The sequence below is a fragment of the Maniola hyperantus genome, chromosome 11, assembly GCF_902806685.2.
Source record: "Maniola hyperantus chromosome 11, iAphHyp1.2, whole genome shotgun sequence".
NCBI lineage: Eukaryota > Metazoa > Arthropoda > Insecta > Lepidoptera > Nymphalidae > Maniola > Maniola hyperantus.
The window spans coordinates 5,021,522-5,046,345 of NC_048546.1; the positions used below are offsets into that span (position 1 = coordinate 5,021,522).

At 35.8% G+C, this 24,824-nt stretch overlaps 1 protein-coding gene across 3 annotated transcripts in view; it reads left to right on the top strand.

Moving 5' to 3' along the window:
- The first annotated feature begins 435 nt into the window (after positions 1-435).
- Positions 436-24,824, top strand: part of ths (thisbe) — a 147,141-nt gene continuing 122,752 nt past the window's right edge. Inside the window, exons 1-2 of one of the 3 annotated variants that reach the window (XM_034973113.2) lie at positions 436-790; positions 13,030-13,521. In XM_034973113.2, the coding sequence (XP_034829004.1) occupies positions 13,418-13,521 (104 nt within the window). In that variant the 5' untranslated portion in view covers positions 436-790; positions 13,030-13,417. The remainder of the gene's footprint in view (positions 791-13,029; positions 13,522-24,824) is intronic. The other 2 variants (XM_034973114.2, XM_034973115.2) reach the window with 2 other exon arrangements.

Genomic DNA, 24,824 nt, shown 5'->3' on the forward strand with positions numbered 1-24,824 from the left:
AAATTCCTACCTCAACAATAAGTAGGTAACATGCATTTATTGCTACGTAGGCAACCCCTTGCGTAGTACTGAGTCGGATGTCGAACAGAACAAACACGTCATATTGTACGTTAAAATGTGGTCTTTAGTATTTTAAAACTTAGTTTATTTATTTAAAAGTGAATATGAGTGTAGGCAAATTATACCCACTTTAGTTAGAGCTTAATTTGTTAACCTTGCAAAACATGGCGTAAAGAAAACGGCGAACTAAATAAATCCTATACTTACTAAAAATATTGTGTTTCCGGGGGGTGAAAATAAACCTGTAAAAATTGTCATAGTGTTAAGAGTGGTGAATTAACAATGTTCCTGGATGCGTCACCGATCGACGGAGCTGTAGGGCGACCGGTCGGGGCGAAAGTCGGCTCCGGCCACACAGTGCGAACACGGTACATAATACCTCGCCACAGTCTCATCTAAGCCACAGCTATGCGCACATCCTCCCCATCATAGCCGAAAATTCCTCATTCGCATTCCGGACTCGCGGCGCGGCGCGAAACTCACTGCGAGAGATTGCGAATTTTCCCCCCTTACAATTTTTCCTTCGAACTTTTACGCGAACATTTTTATAGTTGCAGTTGGCGGCAAACGGGTAAAGTTGAGTGTTTGTGTCTGTAAAGTGTTTTGCTTACCGCTTCTAAGATTTTTTTAATTTGTGTACGGTGTTACCGAAACATTATGTTGATGTGAAGTGTGATTTTTTAATTTGTGCCCAATTTTATTTTGGATTTTTTTCGCTCCGGAATTTTTGGTTGGTTGCAACTTATATTTTATGCCATTTTATTTTACTCCTTTTAGATGTAATTTATTTTTAATTATAGACTATTATTAATGATTTTGAATATTTCTAGTTTTAAAACTCTGATAACAAGAAAAATCTTCGTTCGTTATAAGACATAGTTATGCAAATGAATTAAATCAATTTACTTAGTCTCAACTTATCAAGTTACTTAAGTACTGAATAATTCCGCATAATCAATCAGGAGTTCATTAATTTTCTTCGACAAATGCTATCATTCTGTATTAACGGGTTTCTGACGACTTGGAAAATATAATTGCGGACGACGCGCGGTGATACCTCGATTAATTTATGATATAACTAGCTTATGCTCGCGACTTCGTCCGCGTGGACTACACAAGTTTCAAACCCCTATTTTACCCCCTTAGATAGGATTTTTGAATTTTCAAAAATGCTATCCCAGCGGATGTCTACGTCATATACTATCTACATGCCAAATTTCAGCCCGATATATCTAGTAGTTTGAGCTGTGCGTTTATAGATCAGTCAGTCAGCTTTTCTTTTTATAGAATGTAGATTTTTGAAAAAAATAAAAACTGAAGTAGGTGTATTAAAATAAAGCGTCGTATCTGTATGTTTGCCTAGCTATATTAAATTCATTTTACCAAATTACTTATGCACAACAAATTGTCTTACTCTGTACTGATTTATCAAATCCTTATTATAGTAGCCAAAATTTTTAGCAGTTTTCGATAAGATGTAAGTAGACGCAGACGTAGTCTCGTCGACCTCCCTGGCGCAGTGGTGAGCGATGTGTTTATAAGCGGGAGATCCTAGGTTCGATCCAGGGGCAATTTGGGAATTTAAATTGTCTCTGACCTGGGCTGGTGGAGAGACTTTGGCCGTGGCTAGTTACCACCCTATCGGCAAAGCCGTGGCCCGTGCCGCCACGCCAAGCGGTGTAGCGTTCCAAACGGTGCGGCGCGACGTGGCAAACCGATACCTATTTCTATTGATTTTTATTTTGGCTTAAGAAAGAGATTATGTACCTCTTTATTACGTAAGTACCTTGACCGATGGCTTTACGTACCTGTTCTTTGTCATGCCCTTAATGAAAAAAATGAAAAGCACTCAGAAAGCTCAGACCAAATATTTTTTTTTATAAATATTGTTTTATTCAATTTATATTATCAGAAATACCTAATCAATTCACGACGATGCAGCAATCCGAGTACAATTGTTTTCTTTATTGTGTGGAGTTTTTCTACTATAGATGAAAAATTGCCTTTTCAAAGCAAATAAAAATAAGTATACATTATATACATTAGGCGAGTGAAGTAGGTATGCAAAGGCGACGAGTGCAAATTTTTAAGTTTAATTATTTGAGGAAATTAACAACAATATTCTTTGGGATATTGTTGTAAATTTCCACTGAACATACTTTTGTACTAGGCACTAGCTATTTGCTACACTAATTATTATAACACATAAGAAATATATTTACTTATGCTATTATAAATAAATACAATATTTGAACAGTTACTTAATTACGAAATGAACACAATCGAGTTAAAACTGAAAACTTGAGCAATAACTGCAACTTGCAATTACGAAACGGTAGGAAAGTTTGTTTTGAAACGAAGCCAAAGGGGCTCCAATGAAGTATTTTACTTACACTACTGCGTAAGTGGAGACGGGAAAATCTTTCGACGACGAGTTTTCTTCCATATAAGAATTCGAGAACTACAAAACTTTTCTCCGCTCAATCAAAATTCGTTTGACTGAGTTTGGTGCACAGCAATAAAACATCATCATCATTATCATTATCAACCTAGAGACGTCCTTAGCTGGACGTAAGTCTCCAAGTCCACACGCCACGGTCTTGCACCGCCTGAATCTAGCGGCACACGAGATATCTACTCGTGTGCTAGCGGTTCCCTGCGACTCATTTGTCCACCTAGTGGGCAAAACATATTTCTGTATAAATTATTTATTTAAATTAGTTTGCTTTCATGTTCGAGTATTTGATAGTTTTCAATATTTAATTCGAACATAAACATAAGACCCAGGGCAAGGCAGGGCAGCTGAAATATTACAAAACCATCCATACTAATATTATAAATGCGAAAGCGTGTCTGTCTGTCTGTCTGTCTGTGTGCTAGCTTTTCACGGCCCAACAGCTCAATCGATTCTGATGAAATTTAGTACAAAGTTAGATTAAATCCAGGGGAAGGACATAGGCTACTTTTTATTCCGGAAAATTAAAGAGTTCACACGGGATTTTTAAAAACCAAAATCCACGCGGACGAAGTCGCGGGCATCATCTTGTTACAATATAATCGTTGTTTAACTGCCTACCCATAATTTTACATGCATACTAAATTCTTATTTAAACCGCACGTGCTGTACTTAAACATCTTTTAATTTAATTTAATCTACAGTTAATATTAAAGTAATTATCATGAATGAACTCATCACGTTTTCTATGCTTAACCGAAAAAAGTGAGAACAAAAAGTTTTCTGATGTGTCGATAGTGCATTATAGAACTAAGACTCTTATTTTACAATTTTATGTGGAAAAATGAGATTTTCCACGACGAAGAATATCGGTAAGAACCGTAATATCTATTTTATTCATGTCTTCAAATGTTTTTTTTTTGGCTAGAATGCCCGTAGATACTCACAAGTTATTAAAGATCAGCTGATAAAGCGACTTGGAAATTGATAGTAGTGTCACTGTTTAGCAACCATACAGTTAGACAATAGCGTCGACTAACTTCAATAAATTATCATCTAAGTCCCGCATATTGCTAACGCGCGTGGTCGCCATTTTAGTGACGTCAGCACTAGACTGAAGTTTCGAGTCGGTATATTTTTATTTCGGCTGACGTCAACATGACGTCATTTCGATGTTAATGAGACATGGTTCCAGCGCAATAGCAATTTGCGGTACTTATACACTAGATGAGCTGTTGGACGTCAAAGGTAGTGCGAGAAAATTTCCCCTACAATTGTAAGTATATTTGTCGTTTAGGTGATTAGTTTTTTTACAGTATCTGAATTCGTATTTGACAACCTTATGGTACTGAAGACTGTATTTTTTAAACTGAATTCTAAATTTTAATTCACGAAAATTCAAATTTCAAAGTACAGTAGCCGGCAAGAAATATTGTACATCGACCTTTAGAATGAGATTTCGGCTTTGTAGAACGTTGTCTCTGTCACTTATACCTATAATATGACGTTTTGTCGGTCCCAACTACAGATACAACGCTCTACGAAACTGCTATCTCTTTCTAAAGGTCGATGTACAATATTTTCTGCTGCGTACTGTAATGCGGATGACGTTATCAGCACGCATTTTAAGTAGATACTGAAAATGCGTTACTTGCATACAAAAATTGCCATTAGCTTTTTTATTAAAGGACATGGACAAAAATTGTATGGAGGCGTGCCCCAGAATGTACAGAGATGATAATATATGCGCCATTTAATAAATGTACAGAGATGATATATCTGCCATTTAATAGTAAAAATCTTCTATTTTAAGAAAAAAAAGTCGCATGTTGTTTTGCAGTCGTGGCATTAAGTTCAAGATAAGACTGATTACTACTTACTATAGCAAAATAAAATCAGTCTTCCCGATTTTATTTAGATTTTCATTTATCGTCAATAAACTTTACTAGATAAATTACTTTTTTCGAACTCAAAGATACTCGGTGTTCTAAAGACGTACAAGCTCACAAACCAAACGAGTTTCACCCGCGCCCGCAGGACACGGTTTCCACCGTGTTTCCACCAAATTGCCGTTCTTCTTTACAAATAAAATTTCCGTACCTACTGTATGAATTATATTGCTCTACGGTGGAACGGAACATTTTCTTTTACCCGAGCAATATTGCCTGCCGGCTGGCTTACGTAAGAATTCAATTTTGTGTATAAAACGATGTTGCCGAACTAGGCCCCATGTTTACTAAAGAACTTATTTATAATACAAATAACATTTGGGTCTGAAAACAAATAGGATAGTCGGCTTTCCTTAGGGTTAGATAGGGGTATTCAATATAAAACACCTAACAATATTACCTCTCTAGAGCCTAACTGTAAGCTAATTTCGATTTTAATTACATTTTATTCTTTCAGCAAAAGGTTGCCTGGAGGAGATTGCTTTAGCAATAAGGCCGCCTTTGCACCCACTTCTATAGCTTATATTGTTTATCTGTATGTAAATATTTGTGTGTGTAATAAAGTATTCTAAATAAATAAAATAAATAAATAATTTAGAAGAAGAATTTATTTAATTTAGAAGGAAAAATCCATATGAAATTTTGTTCATAATTTGCTTTAGTGTTTTAAATTTTGTAATCTGTATAGACAATTCCACCACATAATATTAAAACAAGTTGTAATCAAGAAATTAAAACATTAAAGCGCATAAAATCCGCAATTTTGATTTTTTTAAGAATTTTAGTTTTGTAGTGACACTCGCGCCATTGTGACCGAAAAAAGAAACTCACCCGTACATACATGAACATACCTACATATTACACATATCTACATGAACCCTGAAAACACTACACTGCACTACTTTTTTTTCTGAGCAGTCGTGTAACAAAGATGTCCTATTAAAAGTTAAAAACAAAATATATGTTTACCAAAAAATAGGTGCTTACTTAAATAAGTCATAACTCTCATTATAAATCGAGTTCAGTATCCGCTAACCCCCAAGAGCACGTATACATACCTACGTAAATAACACGTCTATAAATTTAGGATCGCTGCTTTAAAATGGAATTTAAAATCTCACCCCCATATATCCCGCGAAATGGTGTTATTGACTCGCGGGACTTCGCGATTGTCGCCACGGAGACTGCGGACTGAAAGTTTGCAACTTTTAGGTATAGTACGCGACAGCTCAAGATGGCAATCGGGGTGGGAACGCCCCGCACAGCACCCGCGCTAACCCGGTGCGAGATAGTGTGGGTGACGAGCGAATGTGCGGGGCGGCCCCCCGACTCATACTCGATTCCCATCTCGACCTGTCGCGGACTATACCTACCTGACTGTAAACATTCTTGCGTACCTAGCACAATATTTTTGAAAACGATGCGATGGCAATTTGTTTGATATCCCTGGAACTTATTGTAGAAATGAAAGAAGACGATCACATCACAGTTCACACGAAAGTAAGGGAACTTCTAACAAAACATCAAGACTTGTCGTCACTTGGCAGGCGTCAAATATTAGTAATTTAAAATTAATACAATTTTTTTTGCATCTATATCTAAAGTCGCGCGTTAAGTATGATTACATCTTGTAGGTATATTATGTTCTGTTATTATAAAAACAATGTACTTGACTAAAATATATCAACATACCAATTACTTGTAAACAAAATCATTCATATAAAGTAACATGTTCTGCAAATATTGCATGTCACGTTTTATTAGGTCTCAGGTTACTACCAAAATTGCAATAAAATTTGCCTTTAATACGCAATAAGTATCTACTAACAGGCAAGTTTTTTTTGCAAAATACTTGTTTCATTTCTAGGCAATGAAAACAGATTTTAAAATAGTTAAGTCACTGGATCATGCGGCATACCACAACTCAGTTACCATAATAATATTTACTTAAATCAACTTTTGCATTGTTAACCTTTTGACTTTAAAGTAATAAGTTGATGGAATTATTTTTGCAAAAAGTTATGTATGATTATTATGTAGATGTAGGTACATATGACATTATAATGCCATCATAATAGAATTGCCTACTAGGAATGTCTCGCTTCCGTTTTATAATAAATCAATTTCAAAGGCGAAATTCTAAGAATAATTAATTAGAGGTATTGTGATATTATATTACACCGTAAAGTGTTGTCAAATTATAGTAATTTACCAACTGAACTAGCACTAGTTTAGATGGTAGATTACTGAAAAGCTGGATCAGTCATTGCTTCAGTCTTTATGGTTGTGATTAGCTCTTATGGTATATTTAAATGATTCCGAATTTCTGGTTTGGACTGGTGGGCTTTGGCCGTGGCTAGTTACCACCCTAGCGGGAAAGCCGTACTGCCAAGCGATTTAGCATTCCGGTTCGATGCCGTGTAGAAACCAAAGGGGTATGGGTTTTATGAAAACTGCCATACCATTTTCAAATGTGTTTTTTTTTTCATTTTCAATTTTTTTTTTGGCAGGGCAGTCGTAGTTTTTTAATGAAAACATGTTTTACTGTTATCAAGCTTCAGTACCCGTAGTACAAGATTTTACGTCTCACCAAACCAAGCCAAATTCGAGAGTTGAAATACTTCCGCGTTACAGTAAACTGGATCTTAAAAGCCTTGTTTTAAAGCTCAAGTTTGTCTACACTTCTACAGCCAGCGCTCCAAGCGGAAACATTGCGAAATTAAAATCAGTGGCATTGAATATTTGACTTCAATTCAAGGCTGTTTAGGTCCATTATACTGTAACGCGGAAGTATTTCGACTCTCGAATTTGGTTTGGTTTGGTGAGACGTAAAATCTTGTACTACGGGTACTGTTCGTTTTTCCCATCTCCGTTTTTGTCAAAAGATAATTCAATGAGGCAGGTAGCAGCACAATGCCTCCTATTATTTCTTCCTTCTAGTCGGGAATTTTCGCACATAGTTCCCCAGCCAGGTCGCGGCATTCTAAGGCATTACTCAGCATAATGCTATACTAACATTAATAATTTTATGCTACACTCAGCACTCTATTAAATTCCTAACTGCTATGAGTGTATTCAGTATACAGTCTTGGATGATTTTGGTTACAGTGTAGCTTAGTAATTGTATTGTTGGTAGGTACTTAATAAGTATGAAAGTACAAATAAGTACTGCTTATTTGTACTTGTCATGGTTCATGAGATACGGCCTGGTGACAGACGGACGGACAGACGGACGGTCAGCGGAGTCTTAGTAATAGGGTCCCGTTTTACTCTTTGGATTCAGAAGCCTAAATATTACGCTCCTAGGGGTTCATCAAGATAATAAAAAAGTGTTTAATAAAATTTAATCTATATTAACGACTTGATGTATGAGACAGACTTATGTCTAAGATATAAATATATTATCTTGCTTTAACTGTGTTTAAAGTTTGAGCAAAGTTAAAGTATGCTCTCTGTGGTCTGGGTTTAAAACTCTTCAAATCAAACATCTCGAATAAACAATATAGGTAAATGTTCGAACATTTCCCCTTAAATAAAAAATTGTAAAGCAAAGCGAAGCTACGAGACTTGAAGCTCTTAACATTTTTCTCACATAGTAAACTCCTAATGGTCTATAAAAGTAGTAGAAACGACTAAAAATCATAAATATTACAGGTTAAATTGTCTGCAATAGTACACCGCGATCGTTGCACCGTAATATGCATTTACAGATAAACTTTTCGACTTCCATATATCTGCTTCTTTGTAGACACTATTCCTAGGTAAGTACAAACTACAAACCATACATACGCGCTAACTTTTCGCAGTTTCAAAATAGAATGTCAGTTTGGAAACTTGTGATTTATGATTGGGATATTTTTACGGAAATAAAAGTTGTTTTCGACAGAAGATGACTGGATTCTTTGTGCCAGGATGTCGTTGATTGATTTTGTGTATCCTTAGAAAAAGTCGCTTTGGTAGTCGAGCTAAGTGATGAAAAATTGTTTTGAGTTCAATAAACTGTTGTTGACACCTTCAGTATTTTTATATTCAGTGAGATATTGAAACTTATTGAAGTGAAACTTTTTTTTTAATGTTCCGTACCTCAAAAGGAAAAACGGAACCCTTATTTGTCTGTCTGTCTGTCTGTCAAGAAACCTACAGGGTACTTCCCGTTGACCTAGAATCATGAAATTTGGCAGGTAGGTAGATCTTATAGCTGACATTTGGGTTAGATCACACAAAAAAAATTAAATTGTGGTCATGAACTAATAATTAGTATTTTCAATTTTCGAAGTGAGTGACTATATCAAGTGGGGTATCATATGAAAGGTCTTCACACTGTAAAGAATGTACAGACATTCTAAAACAGATTTTTATGCATCATAGTTGTTGAATTATCGTGCAAAATGTCGAAAAAATACGACTGTAGTACGGAACCCTAATTGCGCGAGCCTGACTCGCACTTGGCCGGTTTTTATTTATTCAGATACAAATTAGCCCTTGACTGCAATCTCACCTGATGGTAAGTGACGATGCAGTCTAAGGTGGGAGCGGGCTAACCTGGAAGGAGTATGACAGTTTTTATTAAACCTTTGGTTTCTACACGGCATCGTACCGGAACGCTAAATCGCTTGGCGGCACGGCTTTGCCGGTAGGGTGGTAACTAGCCACGGCCGAGACCTCCCACCAGACCAGACCAAAAATTTAGAAATTATAAAATTCCAAATCTCTGCCAGGAATCGAACCCGGGACCTCCCACTAATAAGACCACAGCGCTTACCACTGCGCCAGGGAGGTCGTCAAAATCCGCGTAGAAAGTCTGTAGTAAGTACGTTTAACGTTGGGGGTGTCGTGTGGAGGTAATTTTATAAAAAATGTCATATATGAGGAAAGTACATTATTGTAACGGATAATATGACGCCATCTAAGCCCGCTGCTGCTGCTGCTTTAGCTGCCCTATTGCTTTTCATTCAACTTTTCTCCTTAATCTTGACATATTGTTTGTTTTCTGGTTTTCCATTCTTGTACCTACCTTCTAAAAGCGAAGTTTTTTTAAGAAACTGATATGGATTATACTTAAAAAATAATTTAAAAAGTGTTCGTCATTTTTAATTCTTTTAAAATAGGCATATATCGGAGGGCCTTTGTAATCATAAAAAAGGAAAATGCAGTCAACATGAGTTGCCTCCGATCTTTTTGTGGCTGGTAGCTGTAGAGTCAGTAATATCATTTCCCGTTGGTCATAGGAAGGTACTATGGCAATACAGATTTCTATCAACTCTAACAATAACAATAAAATAAATACTGAAGTATGTATTGGCATAGAATAACATTTATGATTATTATTTATCTAGCAAAACAAACAAGCCAATGAAAGAAACTCGCATGTTTATTTTCAACTGTTTTGCTTTCATTCCAAACAGCCGTTTTATTCGCATTCTAGTAATTATTAGGTCAAGTGGATAAAAAAAACATTTGAAAATGAACTTTAATAGTAAAAGATAAGGCTCTATTTTCTATGGAATAGGGAAGTATTTTTAAAGGCATTTTTAAATTTATTGAATAACAAAACGTGTTTATATTATGACGATTGCAGCGGAATCACGATCTTTTGCAAGGTTTTCAAATGCAATCAAAATCGTTGAATACGATTTGTTTACTCTACCTATTTTGTAAACATAGATGGTAAAATACTTCTGTATAGTTAGTTAGTAACATGCCTTATGTTAGACTAAAGGTTGTTTTACGCCAGAGCAATAACATGCGACAATGCGGTATGCTGCAGCGGTATGCGGTATTTTATGCTGAGTTAACATCTTACTGTAGAACAAACATATTGTATACAACATATTACAGTAGGATAGTCTTTTTTTAAGAATAGAGATAGCGAGCAAACGAGCAGGCGGGTCACCTGATGTTAAGTGATTACCGCAACTCATGAACATTTGCAGCATAAGAGGAGCTGCCGATGCGTTGCTGGCCTTAGTCTGCGACAAGATGCAAGGTGTTGCCATACAATACGATTTTTGCTTAAATGTGCGACTAGAGTGTAGAAACATGAGTGCATTGCTAACGAAAATTGAGACTGGAAAAGCGCGGCACATTCCAAAAATATCAGTATGGCAGCCCCATAAGGAAAAATAAGGAATTTCAGAGTGTTTAAAGTATTTAAGTAGGCATATATAAGTTTGAAGATTCTAAAGTATCTTTACTTTCGCTAGCCAGTCTCTATGAGTGTAAGTATCTGCAGCTCTACGGCATGCCGTGTTGCTCTGGCGTAAATGACGCTTTATAAGTTTGTACTAGGCTTTGATATACACCTTTATAAGAAAACAGTTCATGCTACAAAAAATTTCAACTAGATATTTTTTTGCCTTAGGCGCAACGCATACTGGCTGAGTGGAGTGAGCCAATGCGCGTCGACTTTCTTGAGAACAATTAAAACTAACCTTTATTTACTTGGACTAAAACAACTCGGCTTTAATCTACTCTTGCTCTGGCGTAAATGACGCTTTATAAGTTTTAAATAGGCTTTGATATACAGCTTTATAAGAAAACAGTTAAAGCTACAAAAAATATGATATACCTATGGCAAATAAATATTTATTTTTTAAACCTTGTAGCTGTAAAATAAGAGTAGGTATAGGTATTTGAGTTAAATATCGGGTTCCATTCTCAATGCAAGAAACCAATACTTTCCAACGCAAGAAATAGTGCTGCGTCGATACAAAATGGCGTCGGCAGTAAAGTTTAAATGAGCCAGGTTTTTCATCAAGTGCAATGGGAGACGTAGACCGCCTTGCGTCTAATCGCTTGGCAAACAGTACGCCATTTTACGTGTGGTCTGAACACCACAAGTATAAATTTCGGGCATAGGTGTCAATGGATGTGGCTTGAGCGTACCTCTACATTTTAATTTTTTTTTTAATTTAATTTTTCATATTATTATCCGACTTCAAAAAAGGAGGTTACGTATTCGAACCGTATGTATGTATGTATGCCCGTGATTATCTCACAGATCAATGAACCGATTCTGATAATATTTTCACTACCGGATTCACATACTTTCAGGAAGGTTTAAGTATATTGTAATACACCTAGTTATTATTCTAATGTCACCAATATTTTTGACAATGTACACGTGTATCTACACCAATTTTTATGTCTTTATACATATAAATATACATATTGATCAAGTCAAAAGAGGCACTGTCAGCTGATCCGTGACTGTCGTTTCCCGTATTTCAATTTTCAATGTTCTACATGCTTAACTGTGATCCGTGTGTACCTGAGATCCGTACAAAACCTTCACCTTTATTTATGTACACTCAGACAGAAATCACCCTTTGCGTCGCCCGCTCGACGCATGGGAACCAAGAAAGCATTCAAAATGATTTATTGTAAATGGTTTTCTACTTTGTTGGCTAAAATAATAAGACCCGCGCCCGGATTGCTGTTCTAAATTCGAAATTTTATTGTTACTTTTTTCCTTTGCCGCCTGCCGATACGCGCCACGAAATTTAATTTGCAATCCCTTTGTTGGTCCATTAGGGCACCGATTGAATGAGTCAGCGATATGGCAATCAAGCGCTAAAACGAAAAAGAGAAGTTAATTAGCGGCGAGAAATTATGCTAAAATCATAAAGGTGTGCGAGTGAATGAGACATCCACAAAGCTGATAATAAAAACGTTTAAGCACAGTAGGAATTGCGGGTGGCTTTGTGTCCGCACACAATGGCATTCAGCGTCCGAGCCATTGACGCCTTGACTTCGAAGGTGTCATGAGAATTAGTGCCCTATTATTGCTCTATAGAAAATGCTTTGGTCCAGCGAAGTAGATAACAATAATTAGCTTTGGACGCAACAAAAAGTGACATAAATCCCGCATAATAAGTTCCCGGGAGCGCAAAAAACCTTCCGAATTTACCTGGGTATGTGAGTTTTTTGCAGCATGACTCGGAACGAACGTGGACCGATATAATAAACACCTCAATTCCTGGCAGAGGCATTGTTTAATGATTTTCTGTTGTGATCTTGCACAATCTTCGACCGCTAGTTTTTTTCGTGTTCGACTCGAGAGAAAAATAAAGGTTTTTATAATGTCCTGGTAGCGTTTAAACAAAGGGGCTGGGGCTTGTGTGAAGGTGTGATTTATTTATGATTTTAGCCTAAGAGGTCTCGCTTGACCGCGACGTGCTTGGTATCGTTTGGCGATAAAATTGGGTTTCTGTTTCTGTATAATAAAATTATAATAATTTCCTATTAAATGACCATCAAGATTTAAACACAATACGAAAGTCAAAGCATTTATTTGAAATCGGTATCATTAGTTACACACTTTTTGACTGTCAATTGTTGAATTAGTAAGATGATGATAATAATTAATTACGCAAACTTAAAACCAAAGTTACGGGTGTTCCAAACGCACCTTGGTCTTAGAAAAAGTCCGCAACATACGAAGTAAGCCGAGTATTTAACACTCGACTGGTAAAAACTCTCAGTCGTAGTAGCAGTTGTTAGGGCTCTACAATGAGGATCAAGAATTTATATTATGTAAACGTAATAATTTTTCTATTGTTTCAGGTGCGATTCTGAAATGTCGCAGTCGGACGTTACGACTCTGAGGGTGCAATAATCGGCATATTTTTTTTACGCAAATTTTCATTTTAACACCGCCATAAAACGAAGATGCTGGGGTGTGCTTTAAGCGGAGTGACCTCGATATTCAACTACGCGAAGCAAATCCACTTGAGCTCGGCAGCCGATAGCCGGTGCTTAGACAAGTAAATGAAGTAGTAAATTAAGAAACTTTTGACAATATTTGGCCTTATCTCAAAAAAAAAATTAACTTAAAATCTAACGCGAGTAAAGTAAGCTAGTCAGTTACGAAAGCGAGTTAGTTAGTTAGTTACCAATAGGAAGATACGAGTAAAAGCTAGGTTAGCGTGTTCTCAAGGGCCACCGTGGTGGTATGCTTTATATTGCACCTTGTATCGACTGCGCGCTGACTGGTCGCTACGTCACGTGGCTTCCCGGCGCGCGACTGCAGTGCTGGATGCTACTAACTGTATACACGTAAGTAATTTTTACAATTATTATATCTTTCAACGTTTAATCCATTATAAACATAAACACAAACACAAGCCGGAGTATGTCCGACTAATCGCCCTTGGAATGTACCATTAGGCCCTTTGAATAAGGACCCCTTGAAACTAGTCGGGCATACTCCGACTAATCACGTCAGTCTAGCCGTTAGATTTTTATACTTTTCAAATAATCTCAACAAAAATTTGAATGAGAAAGTTCTAAGCAAATAATATTATTTAGACATTAATTATTTTATTAGTCCTTGTCATGATTATAATCTTTATTATTGCTTAAATTTAATTTTTTCAATTTTAATAAACATTTTAGGTTTCTACCTCACCGGCCGCAACTTAAAATATAGGTACCTACTCTGTGTGGAACATAAAGTGCATAACTTATAGACTTAGTTTTATACCTACGCTGATTGTCAAAAAAAATTAAATCCATCTTCTATTCAATATTTTGTAGGTCATTTTAGAGGATAAACTCTTGCAATCTCTTGTATTTATTATGATTTATTATTAACTAATTAACCAATTATAATATTCATATCTGTCGTTTCCAGAAATTTTAGACATATAATTAAGGCTCTGTGAGAAAGGTAATGTGTAAGTGTGGGTCTGTGTGTGTGTAAGGTAATGAGAATTGTATTCATTGAAACATTTTACTAGGTCGAGATAAGTTGATGATCATTGATCATATTATGTATTAATGCATAGATATCATAATAAATACTATGTTTATTGTATAGATAGCATTAATATTAAAAATGCACACTACCTACATCAAATTATTACATGAAATATACATTATCAGCAATACTGTACAAATGTTACGTAAGATAATATTACCTATGTCAGACAAAGTATTTATTTAAGACGTAATTTGTTAAGAAAACACTTAGGTATTACTTTCAATTAGAATACAGTAGTCAATCATTCACGTGCCATTCAAATGCAGATTTGAATCGATTACATAACTAACTAAAGTACTCTGTCGAGCAACATGTGAGCTTTTAATTTGATTGAAATGTCTGTTAAAGTACCTATCACAATTCACAATAGTATACTTATACTACTGACAATTCATTGCTCTATTATCACTACCCCTATTATAAATGCGAAAGTGTGTTTGTTTGTTGATTTATTGGTTTGTTGGTTTGTCCTTCAATCACGTCGCAACGAAGCAACCACAGATAAGAGAATTCACTCATATGTGGAAGCAACGGATCAGTGTGATTTTTTGCATGGGTATAGTCAAAAACCTGGAGAGTGACATAGGCTACTTTTTATCCCGGAAAATTAAAGAGTTCCCACGGGATTTTCAAAAACGTAAATCCACGTGAACGAAGTCGCGGGCATCAGCTAGTTTAAATATATTTTATTGACGGTCGTAAGTATTAGTGAAATTGCATGAAAGTGATACGTGTGATGCGCACATAATCAAAAAGGTACTAAAAATGCTACCTACGTGTTGTCGATTTAAGCACCTCATTCAAACAAAAATAATAATTCGAAAGTACATATTCCAATGTATTGCACTGAACTGAGTTTCACTAATAAAAATTTTCTAATTAATATTAAACACATCCAACGTAATTAGCTGTAGATAAGGCTCTTTACTCACTGACACACCAGAATTTTGTTTTCCGAAGCCGTGAAACGCTAGCTTACCACTTCTAGCATATTATTGATTACACTAGACATTTGCTCAGTGACAAGCTTGCCCTCTTTTACCACTTCTAGTGGTGACTTAGGTATTCGTATGCTAGAATATTTAGGCACATTAATAGAATAAAGAGTGGGATATGAACCTATAATCTATCAGTGTATTCCTAAAACCAGTTGAGTTCTTGTTTTGCGGTTCCCAAGTAAACAAACAGCTCACTCTTTTTGTGACCTTTTTGTTAGTCAGTTTATGCAGAGAGGAATTTCGCGTAGCACAGTAGATATCTTATCATCTAAATAGACTTTATTTGCATATAGATTGCCATTTTTGTTCGCTTAGAATATATCAGATTCTAATTTGATATTAAGAGACGGTATAATTTTATATAGCTATAGTAGAGTTCTCCGATGCGCTGTCGGAGTAATCCTTAGAAAGAGTTTATTCGTAGCACTCTCCAAACACGCGTAGTTTTTTACTATTTGAAAATTTGAATACTAACCAATTAAACTCAATGAAATTTTGTTGATGTGTTCTAGAAACTAAAATCTGTGGCTGTCATTTGCCAGATTTCCGTTAAAATATTTAGTTTGAAAGTCAAAGGTTTACAAATATTTAAACTCTCTCTCTCGTATTCTGAGAGGAGGCCCGAGCTTTGTAGTGGGTCGGTGATGGGATGATCATGATGATGATTACTATTATTTATACTGTCTAATATTTTATTAAAATTTTAAGAGACCAGTGATTTATGATCTGCCAATTTGCGCTAGATCAGCGTGGCGGACTATGGCCTTGTCATTCTGAGAGGAGTCCCGTGCTCAGTACTGGACTAGTGATGGGTTGATCATGATGATGATGATGATGATGATGAATATTTTAAAGTACAGTTCACAGCTAGTCGCCGGCCACGTGTGGCTGTAGCAAGTTTCTCGTTTGCACATGCCCTTATATATATCTATTATAGTATATCTATTAGTCGTAGGTGGGCAAACATTACCATTACGCCCGGGAACTTTACAAGAGGCCTGCGACCTTTTTAACTTTACGCTCATCAATGTAAGGGACATAAACCTTGTCGTCGAGTTCCGGAAAATCTCTTGACGTCTATTCTAAATGGTCGCCGCGATTTACGACAATTTCATTACTCGTTTTACATATATTTAACATTGTCGACGCGGAAACGTGGATTCTTTCAGCATGCATCATTTTCTAGTTTTTTTTTGCGTTTAACGACTTATTCCAATTGATATTTTTTTACTCCCCGTTGCAAAAAAGCTGTGTTATAAGTTTCACGTGTGTATATGTGTTACTGTGTATAGCTGTGTATGGTATCGTAGCTCCAGAAAATCTGTGTTTCTTTTTTAAACTTTAACGAATGTATATTTTAAAAATTCAATAAGTCAATCAAAACAAACCGTTCGGCGCCGCCGCGCCGGTTTCTAAGTTATTTTGTACTAGCTGACGCCCGCGACTTCGTAGCGTGGTTTAGGTTTTAAAAATCCCGTGGGAACTCTTTAATTTTTCCGAGATAAAAAGTAGCTTATGTCCCTCTCCAGGTCTTAAACTATACCCATGCAAAAAATCAAGTCGATCCGTTGCTCCGTTGCGACGCGTTTGAAGGATAAACTAACAAACCAACAAACAAACACACTTTCGCATTTATAATAGGGGTAGTGATGTGAACAATTGAAAGCCAAGCCCGTATAGCTCAGGCAATGGACTAGTCCATATTGTACCTTGCTTTGCCATCTTCTAACAGAAGCTTTGCAGTTAGGAGAAAACTTTTCGCTCTTGCGCAATTTTCTTCATTTCCTAGTATGTACTTAATTTATGTCATCGAAGAAGGAAGTGATTCCTTCTTTGACCGCCAGGTGCTCTATTTCCAGCTATCTTGCCGTCGAAGATCAACAGTGGAAACTTGGTACTCTCCTTATACTTTACCGATAGGTAGTATTCAAGATTACGTGCAAATTCTAAAGAAAAGTAAAATAAAAGCTAAATAAGATTAACCTACCAGTTTGTATTTGTAGACCAGGGCGACAAATCGGTTGGGTAGCCATAGCACAATACAATACAAACAAAATATAACAACAACGAATATTTACAATGAGAATTTTCGCTAGGCTATAGATTGAAATCTTGTAACTGCGGGAGGTTATTTATGTCAAGTTTTTCTTATTATACCTAGTGTTATAGGGCTTATTGCTTTCTCAAGTTTATAGGATATCAAAAGAATTCCAAGTTAGCTTCATGGATTTAAAAAAAATATTGTTGCGGGAAATGAAGAAAGATTAGATAATTATTTCTGAAATGATTTTTGAGAAACGCCTGGATATTTTTTCAACTACTTATTGTATCGTAGGTAATATCTAGTAGTCAAGTGAGGTCTCATAGAACATGTTTGAGTAAATTTGCACATTGTCTGTCTGTCAGAGACTTGTAACATTCTGCTAATATTGCAAATATGTATATTTGTTTGTTGGATTCTCCTTAAATCACGCTACAATGGACATGCAAAAAGTAATATACCATAAATAAAAAGTAGATAAAAGAGGAGGAGAGAGATAGAGGATAAAAAGTAGCATAACATTTTGCATGGTTACCTATGCTACTTTTTATCCCGGAATATCAAATAGTTCCCACGGGATTTATAAAGTTAAATTCACGCGGACGAAATCATGGTCAATATCTAGTTTAAAATAATTAACATAATTACCCACTTGAAATGCACAAATAGGTAATAAGTATGTAAATCTATGACGCAAATATAAAATTGACAATAAATGTTGTATATAAATGAGGCGCCCAAAGAAGCGTCAAAAAATCTAACCATTACTATATTAGTAACTAGATGATGCCCGCGACTTCGTCCGCATGGATTTAGGTTTTTCAAAATTCCGTGGGAACTCATTGATTTTCCGGGATAAAAAGTAGCCTATGTCCTTCCCCGGTATGCAAGCTATCTTTGTACCAAATTTAGTCAAAATCGGCTGAACGGATGGGCCGGAAAAGGCTAGCAGACAGACAGACATACACACTTTCACATTTATAATATTAGTACGGATTAGTATGGATAATGTAAATTATAGAATTGAATTTTAATAATTATTAGTTTTTGAGAGTAGTTGTTTTGTACACAAGTGGATTTGTCTAATTTTCGCGATAACTCAATAAAGTGGACATGGTACTGATTCTGAGCACAACAAAATTTTAAAACATTCGCATCCTCTTCTTACTAATATACCATGAAAAGGACAGACATAGATGGACAGTTTTAAGTTTAATTTAGAGCCGTCCGTCAAACCTCGTGACTTTAGCTGCCAGTCGCGAGGCGTGCACTAAAATTTAGTCTTTAAATTTAAAAATCATGATCCGTCGTTTTTTAGCAATATTAAAAAGAAGAGGACGCAGATACTCTAAACTTAATTTAGCAATAAACAGAATCAGCGCCATTGAACATTTTGGCAACAGCGTTTAAAAATGTTTGCGCACTTAGTTTGTTTGAAAAATCACGACGATGTGTTAAATCATCTGGAATTTAATATTATTTGATGGCAAACATAATTATTACTTGTCATTATATAAGCTAGAGTTTCTTACTTTGCCATCAATTACTTCACTTACATACCTATACCTGACGATCCCATGTCCCTAAATCGTAGGTAGGTACATAATATTATCTGTATTAAAAAGAAGATAGTTTATTTATATTTTCAATGGGAGTAGTCAGTGCGAGTCTTTGTCTTGCACTAAAGATGGAAACATATTTTTAAAATGAGATTCAACGCGAAACACTGCTCTTATAAGCCATCGTGTGATTGTAGTGGATTTTTTTTTCGTAGAAACCACTACTTACGATTTAATTTTACCTACCAGGCGTTCCATTGGTCCGCACTGCATATTGAAGATAATTATTATGTTTCTGCCTTACCAGACAATGAGTGAAATTGGAACATTCTGGAAAAAATTAGAATTTTCCAACTGAACATACGAAGTGCCTTTGAATTATTTATTGAAAGAAGAAATATGGTCCATATATCAAGTATCTTCACAGACGTCGTTATTATATTAAATCAGCTATTTGACCTGTTTTGGCACAAATTGAATAAAGTGTGTGGGTCGATCTCATTAATTAAGGTTACAATATTTTTATATTCACAAAGAGTTTCCAAAAAGTTATATTTTGACCTTTTCGATCGTCTCGAAACGGCGTTATAAAATAGACAGACGCCGGTTTATTGATTCTCTATATATGGTAAAACGACAATGATATTTGATAGGTATATACATTTCCCTAATCTTGTTCAAACAATAAAATATAAATTTTATTGATAAATTATGGTTATTGTCCGTGTTTTGGAAATCAGTTTTTTGAAGCTGTCTCTACAAAGGCACAACTAAGTTGTTGATTAAATATTATCAGAGTTCAATGCTTCTTTAGAAGCGCAACGGATACCTTTTGGTTTACCACATTTTGGTATAGGGAGGTATAAAAGCTCGTACCTAGCTCTGAAAACATAGTGCTTCATAGCTTCATGTTTTGTGGAGTATGAATAAAGTCATTTTTATTGGCAATTAAATAAATAACAATTTTACTTAACGGAATTTATTACAATATGCAACAAACAGGCTTTATAGTGGCATAAAAAAGTATCTTTTACCACGTTGTAATGTATACCAAAATATAATCAAATGTAGTATTAGTACCTAAAAGATCGCTCACAATGTCACCTCCAAAACTAATATTGAATTTGAATCTAGTTGCGTAACATTCGAAACTACGCCAATCGCACACAACAGATAGTAGTCACTTCGACATAAGAGTGAAGCCACACGATGCGTTGTGTCGGAGGCGCGGCGCGTGAGCAGTGCCGCCGCGCCGCGCCGGTGTGTCATCCTACATAGATATCGCTGTACCATGCCACACGTTGTGTTACGACGTTGTCGTGTGGCACCACACCGTACGTGCAACGGATTTGGGACCAGACCGACGAGGCGGGGAGGGGTGGTGCGGTGCAACGCAATACTTTCTGCGGGATCGGCAACGCAGTCCCCGTGTAAGATCCAATACTGAAATCCACAGCCGTGCGGCACCACAATGCACCGGAAACGCGTCGTGACTATTTCTGTAGCGCAGACGTCCGTATAAAAAAATTGGAGTATAATCAGCTATCCGATTCAAACAGATTTTCAACGGAGAGAAGGATATAATATCATATAATATGTAAACACGCGATAACGTAGATGACAGTGTAAGTTGAGTCGGTGCAAAATCGGACACTTTGTTGTTGGTTAAAAATTGGCCTATACAAAAATCTGCTGTTTGCGTTAGCACATTTCCTCGATGTGATTAATTCATTTTTAATGCACGCCCACACTCTACAGTAGTGGAAGAAAAAACGTCTGGCTTGTGTGTTGTAATGGTAATTTGAAACCTTGTGTAAGTTCAAACAATAATGCCCACACGTAATATTACTGTCTGGAAGCGACGACGTTTTTAAATGTGCAAATAATAGGCGGGTCAAGTGTGAGAGGGATACTTAGGATATTTTTGAGTCGTTTAACGAAAGGTACCTATTAAGTGGTATATAGAGATCTTACCTACTTATGTTATAAAGCTCTGAAAATTGCAATAACTACATTTACCGACCATGCGTAGGCACGGTTACTAAAATAAACTTTCTATATTTTTTTGTGCAAAAAAACTTAAAAAATCAATTACTATCCTCAAAAAACTTGCTGTTTATGTTAGCGTGGTGAATTCACCTAACTAGCGTATATCAATAAAATGTTTCTTCGATTATTGCAAGAAATGCGTTTTGCAGCGATTTTTTTTTAAATTCTGAAAACATTTCAGGAAAACATTTTCTAATGGGTGCGTCTTCAATTGTTTTGTTCTCATTATACCTACTTTTTACTAAACAACAAATAACTAATGTCCTATTTTTGATTTTTATCGAGTTCAAAATACTTAATATCTATTATCGTTAAAGTTCACGACTGACTATGATCAATTAATTAAAGTAAGAACCTAACCTAATAGTTAATTTAACCACAGTCAGTATATAGCATATCCATTATCGTTATAGCTCATGATCGACTAATTGGTTAAAGTAGTGAGGCAAGACACCCAAACAATGTAATTCATATGTCACTCATATCAGCACGTGCTGCCTAAATACAACCTAATGAATCAACTGAATTGATTTAAGTGGAGGCTATAACCTTGGTAAAATTATTTCTAACTGAGGTGACCTCCGCACTACGCAAAAAGGCAGTTTTACAAAATATGTACTCATGGGTGCGATTATCCGCGCTAATTCGAACCCGAGTTGACAGATTCTTAGCGAACAAATTGCTTTGCGTAAATCGCACGGAATCCGCCTTAGTTTGACGCAAGCTTGAGTTCCTTCTACTCTGAAGGCCTACCGCCGTATTTTGAGTTACAGTGTGATGATCGCAATCACCACTCATTGGCCGACACTCTGTTTTGGTTGAAATGTATTGTTGCAGCAAAAATTGCACAAATTCAGCCAATCACAATACCTAATTTAGATTGTAGCAATGATTGATGGCGCTTTTCCGCAATCGACCAGCTATCATTTGCGTGCCTCAGTCAAGTGTACAAATACACAATAGCAATGAATACTACCACACTAACAGTGGGCACAGTTTAGTAAGCCGAAATTAGTGTAGTAGCAATTCAGGATTCAGTAAGTACATCAGTGACAGTCCATAAATCTAGTAAATTAACACCCCTATTTATGGATACAATTAATTTCTTTATAGTACTATAATAATTCATATTAATTCCTTTTACATAAATGGTGCTAGATCCAGTTTCAATAATAATTTCATAAAATATTCACGCATATTATCAGTAAATGATACTTAAATACAAGCTGATGAATTAATTATTAAATTAACAGCGAATAAATTAATTTAATCAGTAGTCATAATTTAAGATTATAACACCTAGTTATTGAGCTACTAAACCTGTCTATAATCTATGCTTGCTATAAAAAAGTTACATAATCTAGATACATTCGACATTTTATTGACCTGTTCTTGTGACAATTTGATCCCCAATTCGCCGTCAGAGAGTAGAGTAAAATCCAAATTCTCGTCCTTTTATATAAACTGTATATTTATGGCCGTATTATTAATGATGACTAAAATTCCTAATTTATAAAAAGGACACACAAAATGATGGATTCTAATATTTAAAATTAGCTTTATTATTAGGTACTATAAAGATTTATCTTCCAGTTTAAAGAATTAAATTGATATAATTTAAAAATATAAAACCTCTATTTTATATAAGAAATCAAAAGATTACTTTAGTTTCACAGAGCTCGGATTTTTATTCTTCTGAAGTTTAAGTTCAGTGCAAGCTTGCCCTTAACAAGTTACATTGAATCTTTTACGATGGCCCTCTAATATTAATTGACGGATTAGTTTTCTTAACTGATTGTGGTCAGAATGGCTGTATCGTGTTGCGGTAGTGAGTTCAAGTTCCCAAAAATTACGGCCAAGCGATCGTTTGCTCATTCACACTGATTGTGATGGATGCCCTTACGTATTGCGACATTTTCAATTGTCGGCTATTAGTTGTTGCATTGTTTATAATTTATTTAATTTATTCAGCCTACTTAAACATCAATCAATGTATTTACCGCTTATCAGTAACCTTATTATAAATGCGAAAGTGTGTTTGTTTGTTGGTTTATTGGTTTGTCCTTCAATCACGTCACAAAGGAGCAACGGAATTAACGTGATTTTCGGCATGGGTGTAGTTAAAAACCTAGAGATGATTTTTCACCCTGTTGTTTTGTGGTGAATGAAGGCTTAATATTTACTTTATTTAAAGAAAAATATCTATAAAGGTTTTTGTTTACCAAAATTTGTCATTTAAGCAAATCTAATTAAATGCTACAAAATACAAATATAATAATTACTTACATCTACAAGATGAAACCACATACAGGTAAACCGCAGGGAAAAGCTACTCGAACATGTGTAATGAAATCGTATTGGACTAGCATAAAACGGTAGGAGTCATATAATTAACATATGGTATTACGGGAATGTGTTTAAATTATGTATGCTCGGACTTATGGTCATAATATACATACATAAAGTACCGACCGGGCATATTGACACCACAGATTGGAAATAGGTAAGTAAAGATACCTTCGGTTTAATTCATCCATTATTTTACCCACGACGAAACGAAGACTATGCGTTTGGAGCAAGAGATTGTTTCAATTTTCCACTCATTTCTATACCTTATATGATAAAGTAGGTAGATATATCCTCAGGTCAGGTTCTTACCCATACTTCTTTCTGCGTCGCTCCCTCAATTTTGAGGATCGTGGCTCCCTTTGACATAATCTTTGCTAGGATGTTTTCCATTTTCCTCTGTTTGTTGCCGCGTGGATTGCATCGCAGATAGATGTGACGACCGCCTCTTTTATATTTTGGTCTGACCAACGTGTCGGGCTACATCCGCAGGGTCTCTTTCCTTCAATCTTCCCAGTGACCATGAGTTTTTCAATATTGATGGCACCTTACTTATACACATACTTATTTGACGGATATAGGCCACCATCGCCACCACGGAGCGCTACAGTAGATGTGTTGCCTAAAGTGACTATGCTGATTTCTTCCAAAAATTTAATAACGATTTTTGTATTACATACTCATAATTTCAAAACATATTTTACGGCTATAAGCCATCAAAAGCACTGCAGTTTTAAGTTGTTAAAATTAAAGAAAAGTTCTTTTTGATGGATTTCTTGAAACCTTTCTTGATATTTTGGATTAATTAGTCATGTCTAAGTACTAATTGCATTGAAATTAAAGTGTTATTATTTATGTTAACATTATTAATGCTGCTATCTCGGTGTTTTAACAGTCATTCACTCAGACGGCATTACCCTTTGTATGTCCATAGATCATTAAATAAATAGAATAGCTGAACACTATTTACGAACTGTTTCTTTTGTGTTGCATAACTTATGTGCGTGTAAAGAAGTAATGGCCTAAGAGCCAGCGCGTCCCAGACCTTCCTTATTTTATGAAAGCTGAAAGTTTCTCTGCGTATTGTCCCCAGCACTGGGAGGAACGCTTGTTTGGATCATGGTGGCTTTAGGAGATAACAGGTAATAATAGTGTAAAAAATGTTACGTTAAAGTATAAAGTCAAAACTTTTTATATTTTTTTCAACCTTGCACACTTTTAAAGTTTAATACATTATTATTAACGTTTAAGGGTATCTGGCGGGGTTCCCACAACACTAAGTGTCTGGCAATGCATGACGTGATTTCTAATATTACTCCGACGACAATATAAAAAAAATACTTTATATGTACTTTGACGTAAGATTTTTTACACCTTTATTACCTGTTATCTCCCAAAGTTACTATGATCCCAATAAACGTTCCTCCCGGGGTTGGGGACACGCAGAGAAACTTTCAGCTTTTATAAAATAAGGAAGGTCTGGCACGCGCTGGCTCTCTCTCCATAAGTTTCTTTGTTGACATTGTACAATTGCATTTGGAAAGCGACTTTTACTCCGGCTATCGCGTGGGCGCATATATTTGGAACGCGCAGGACAGATTTTT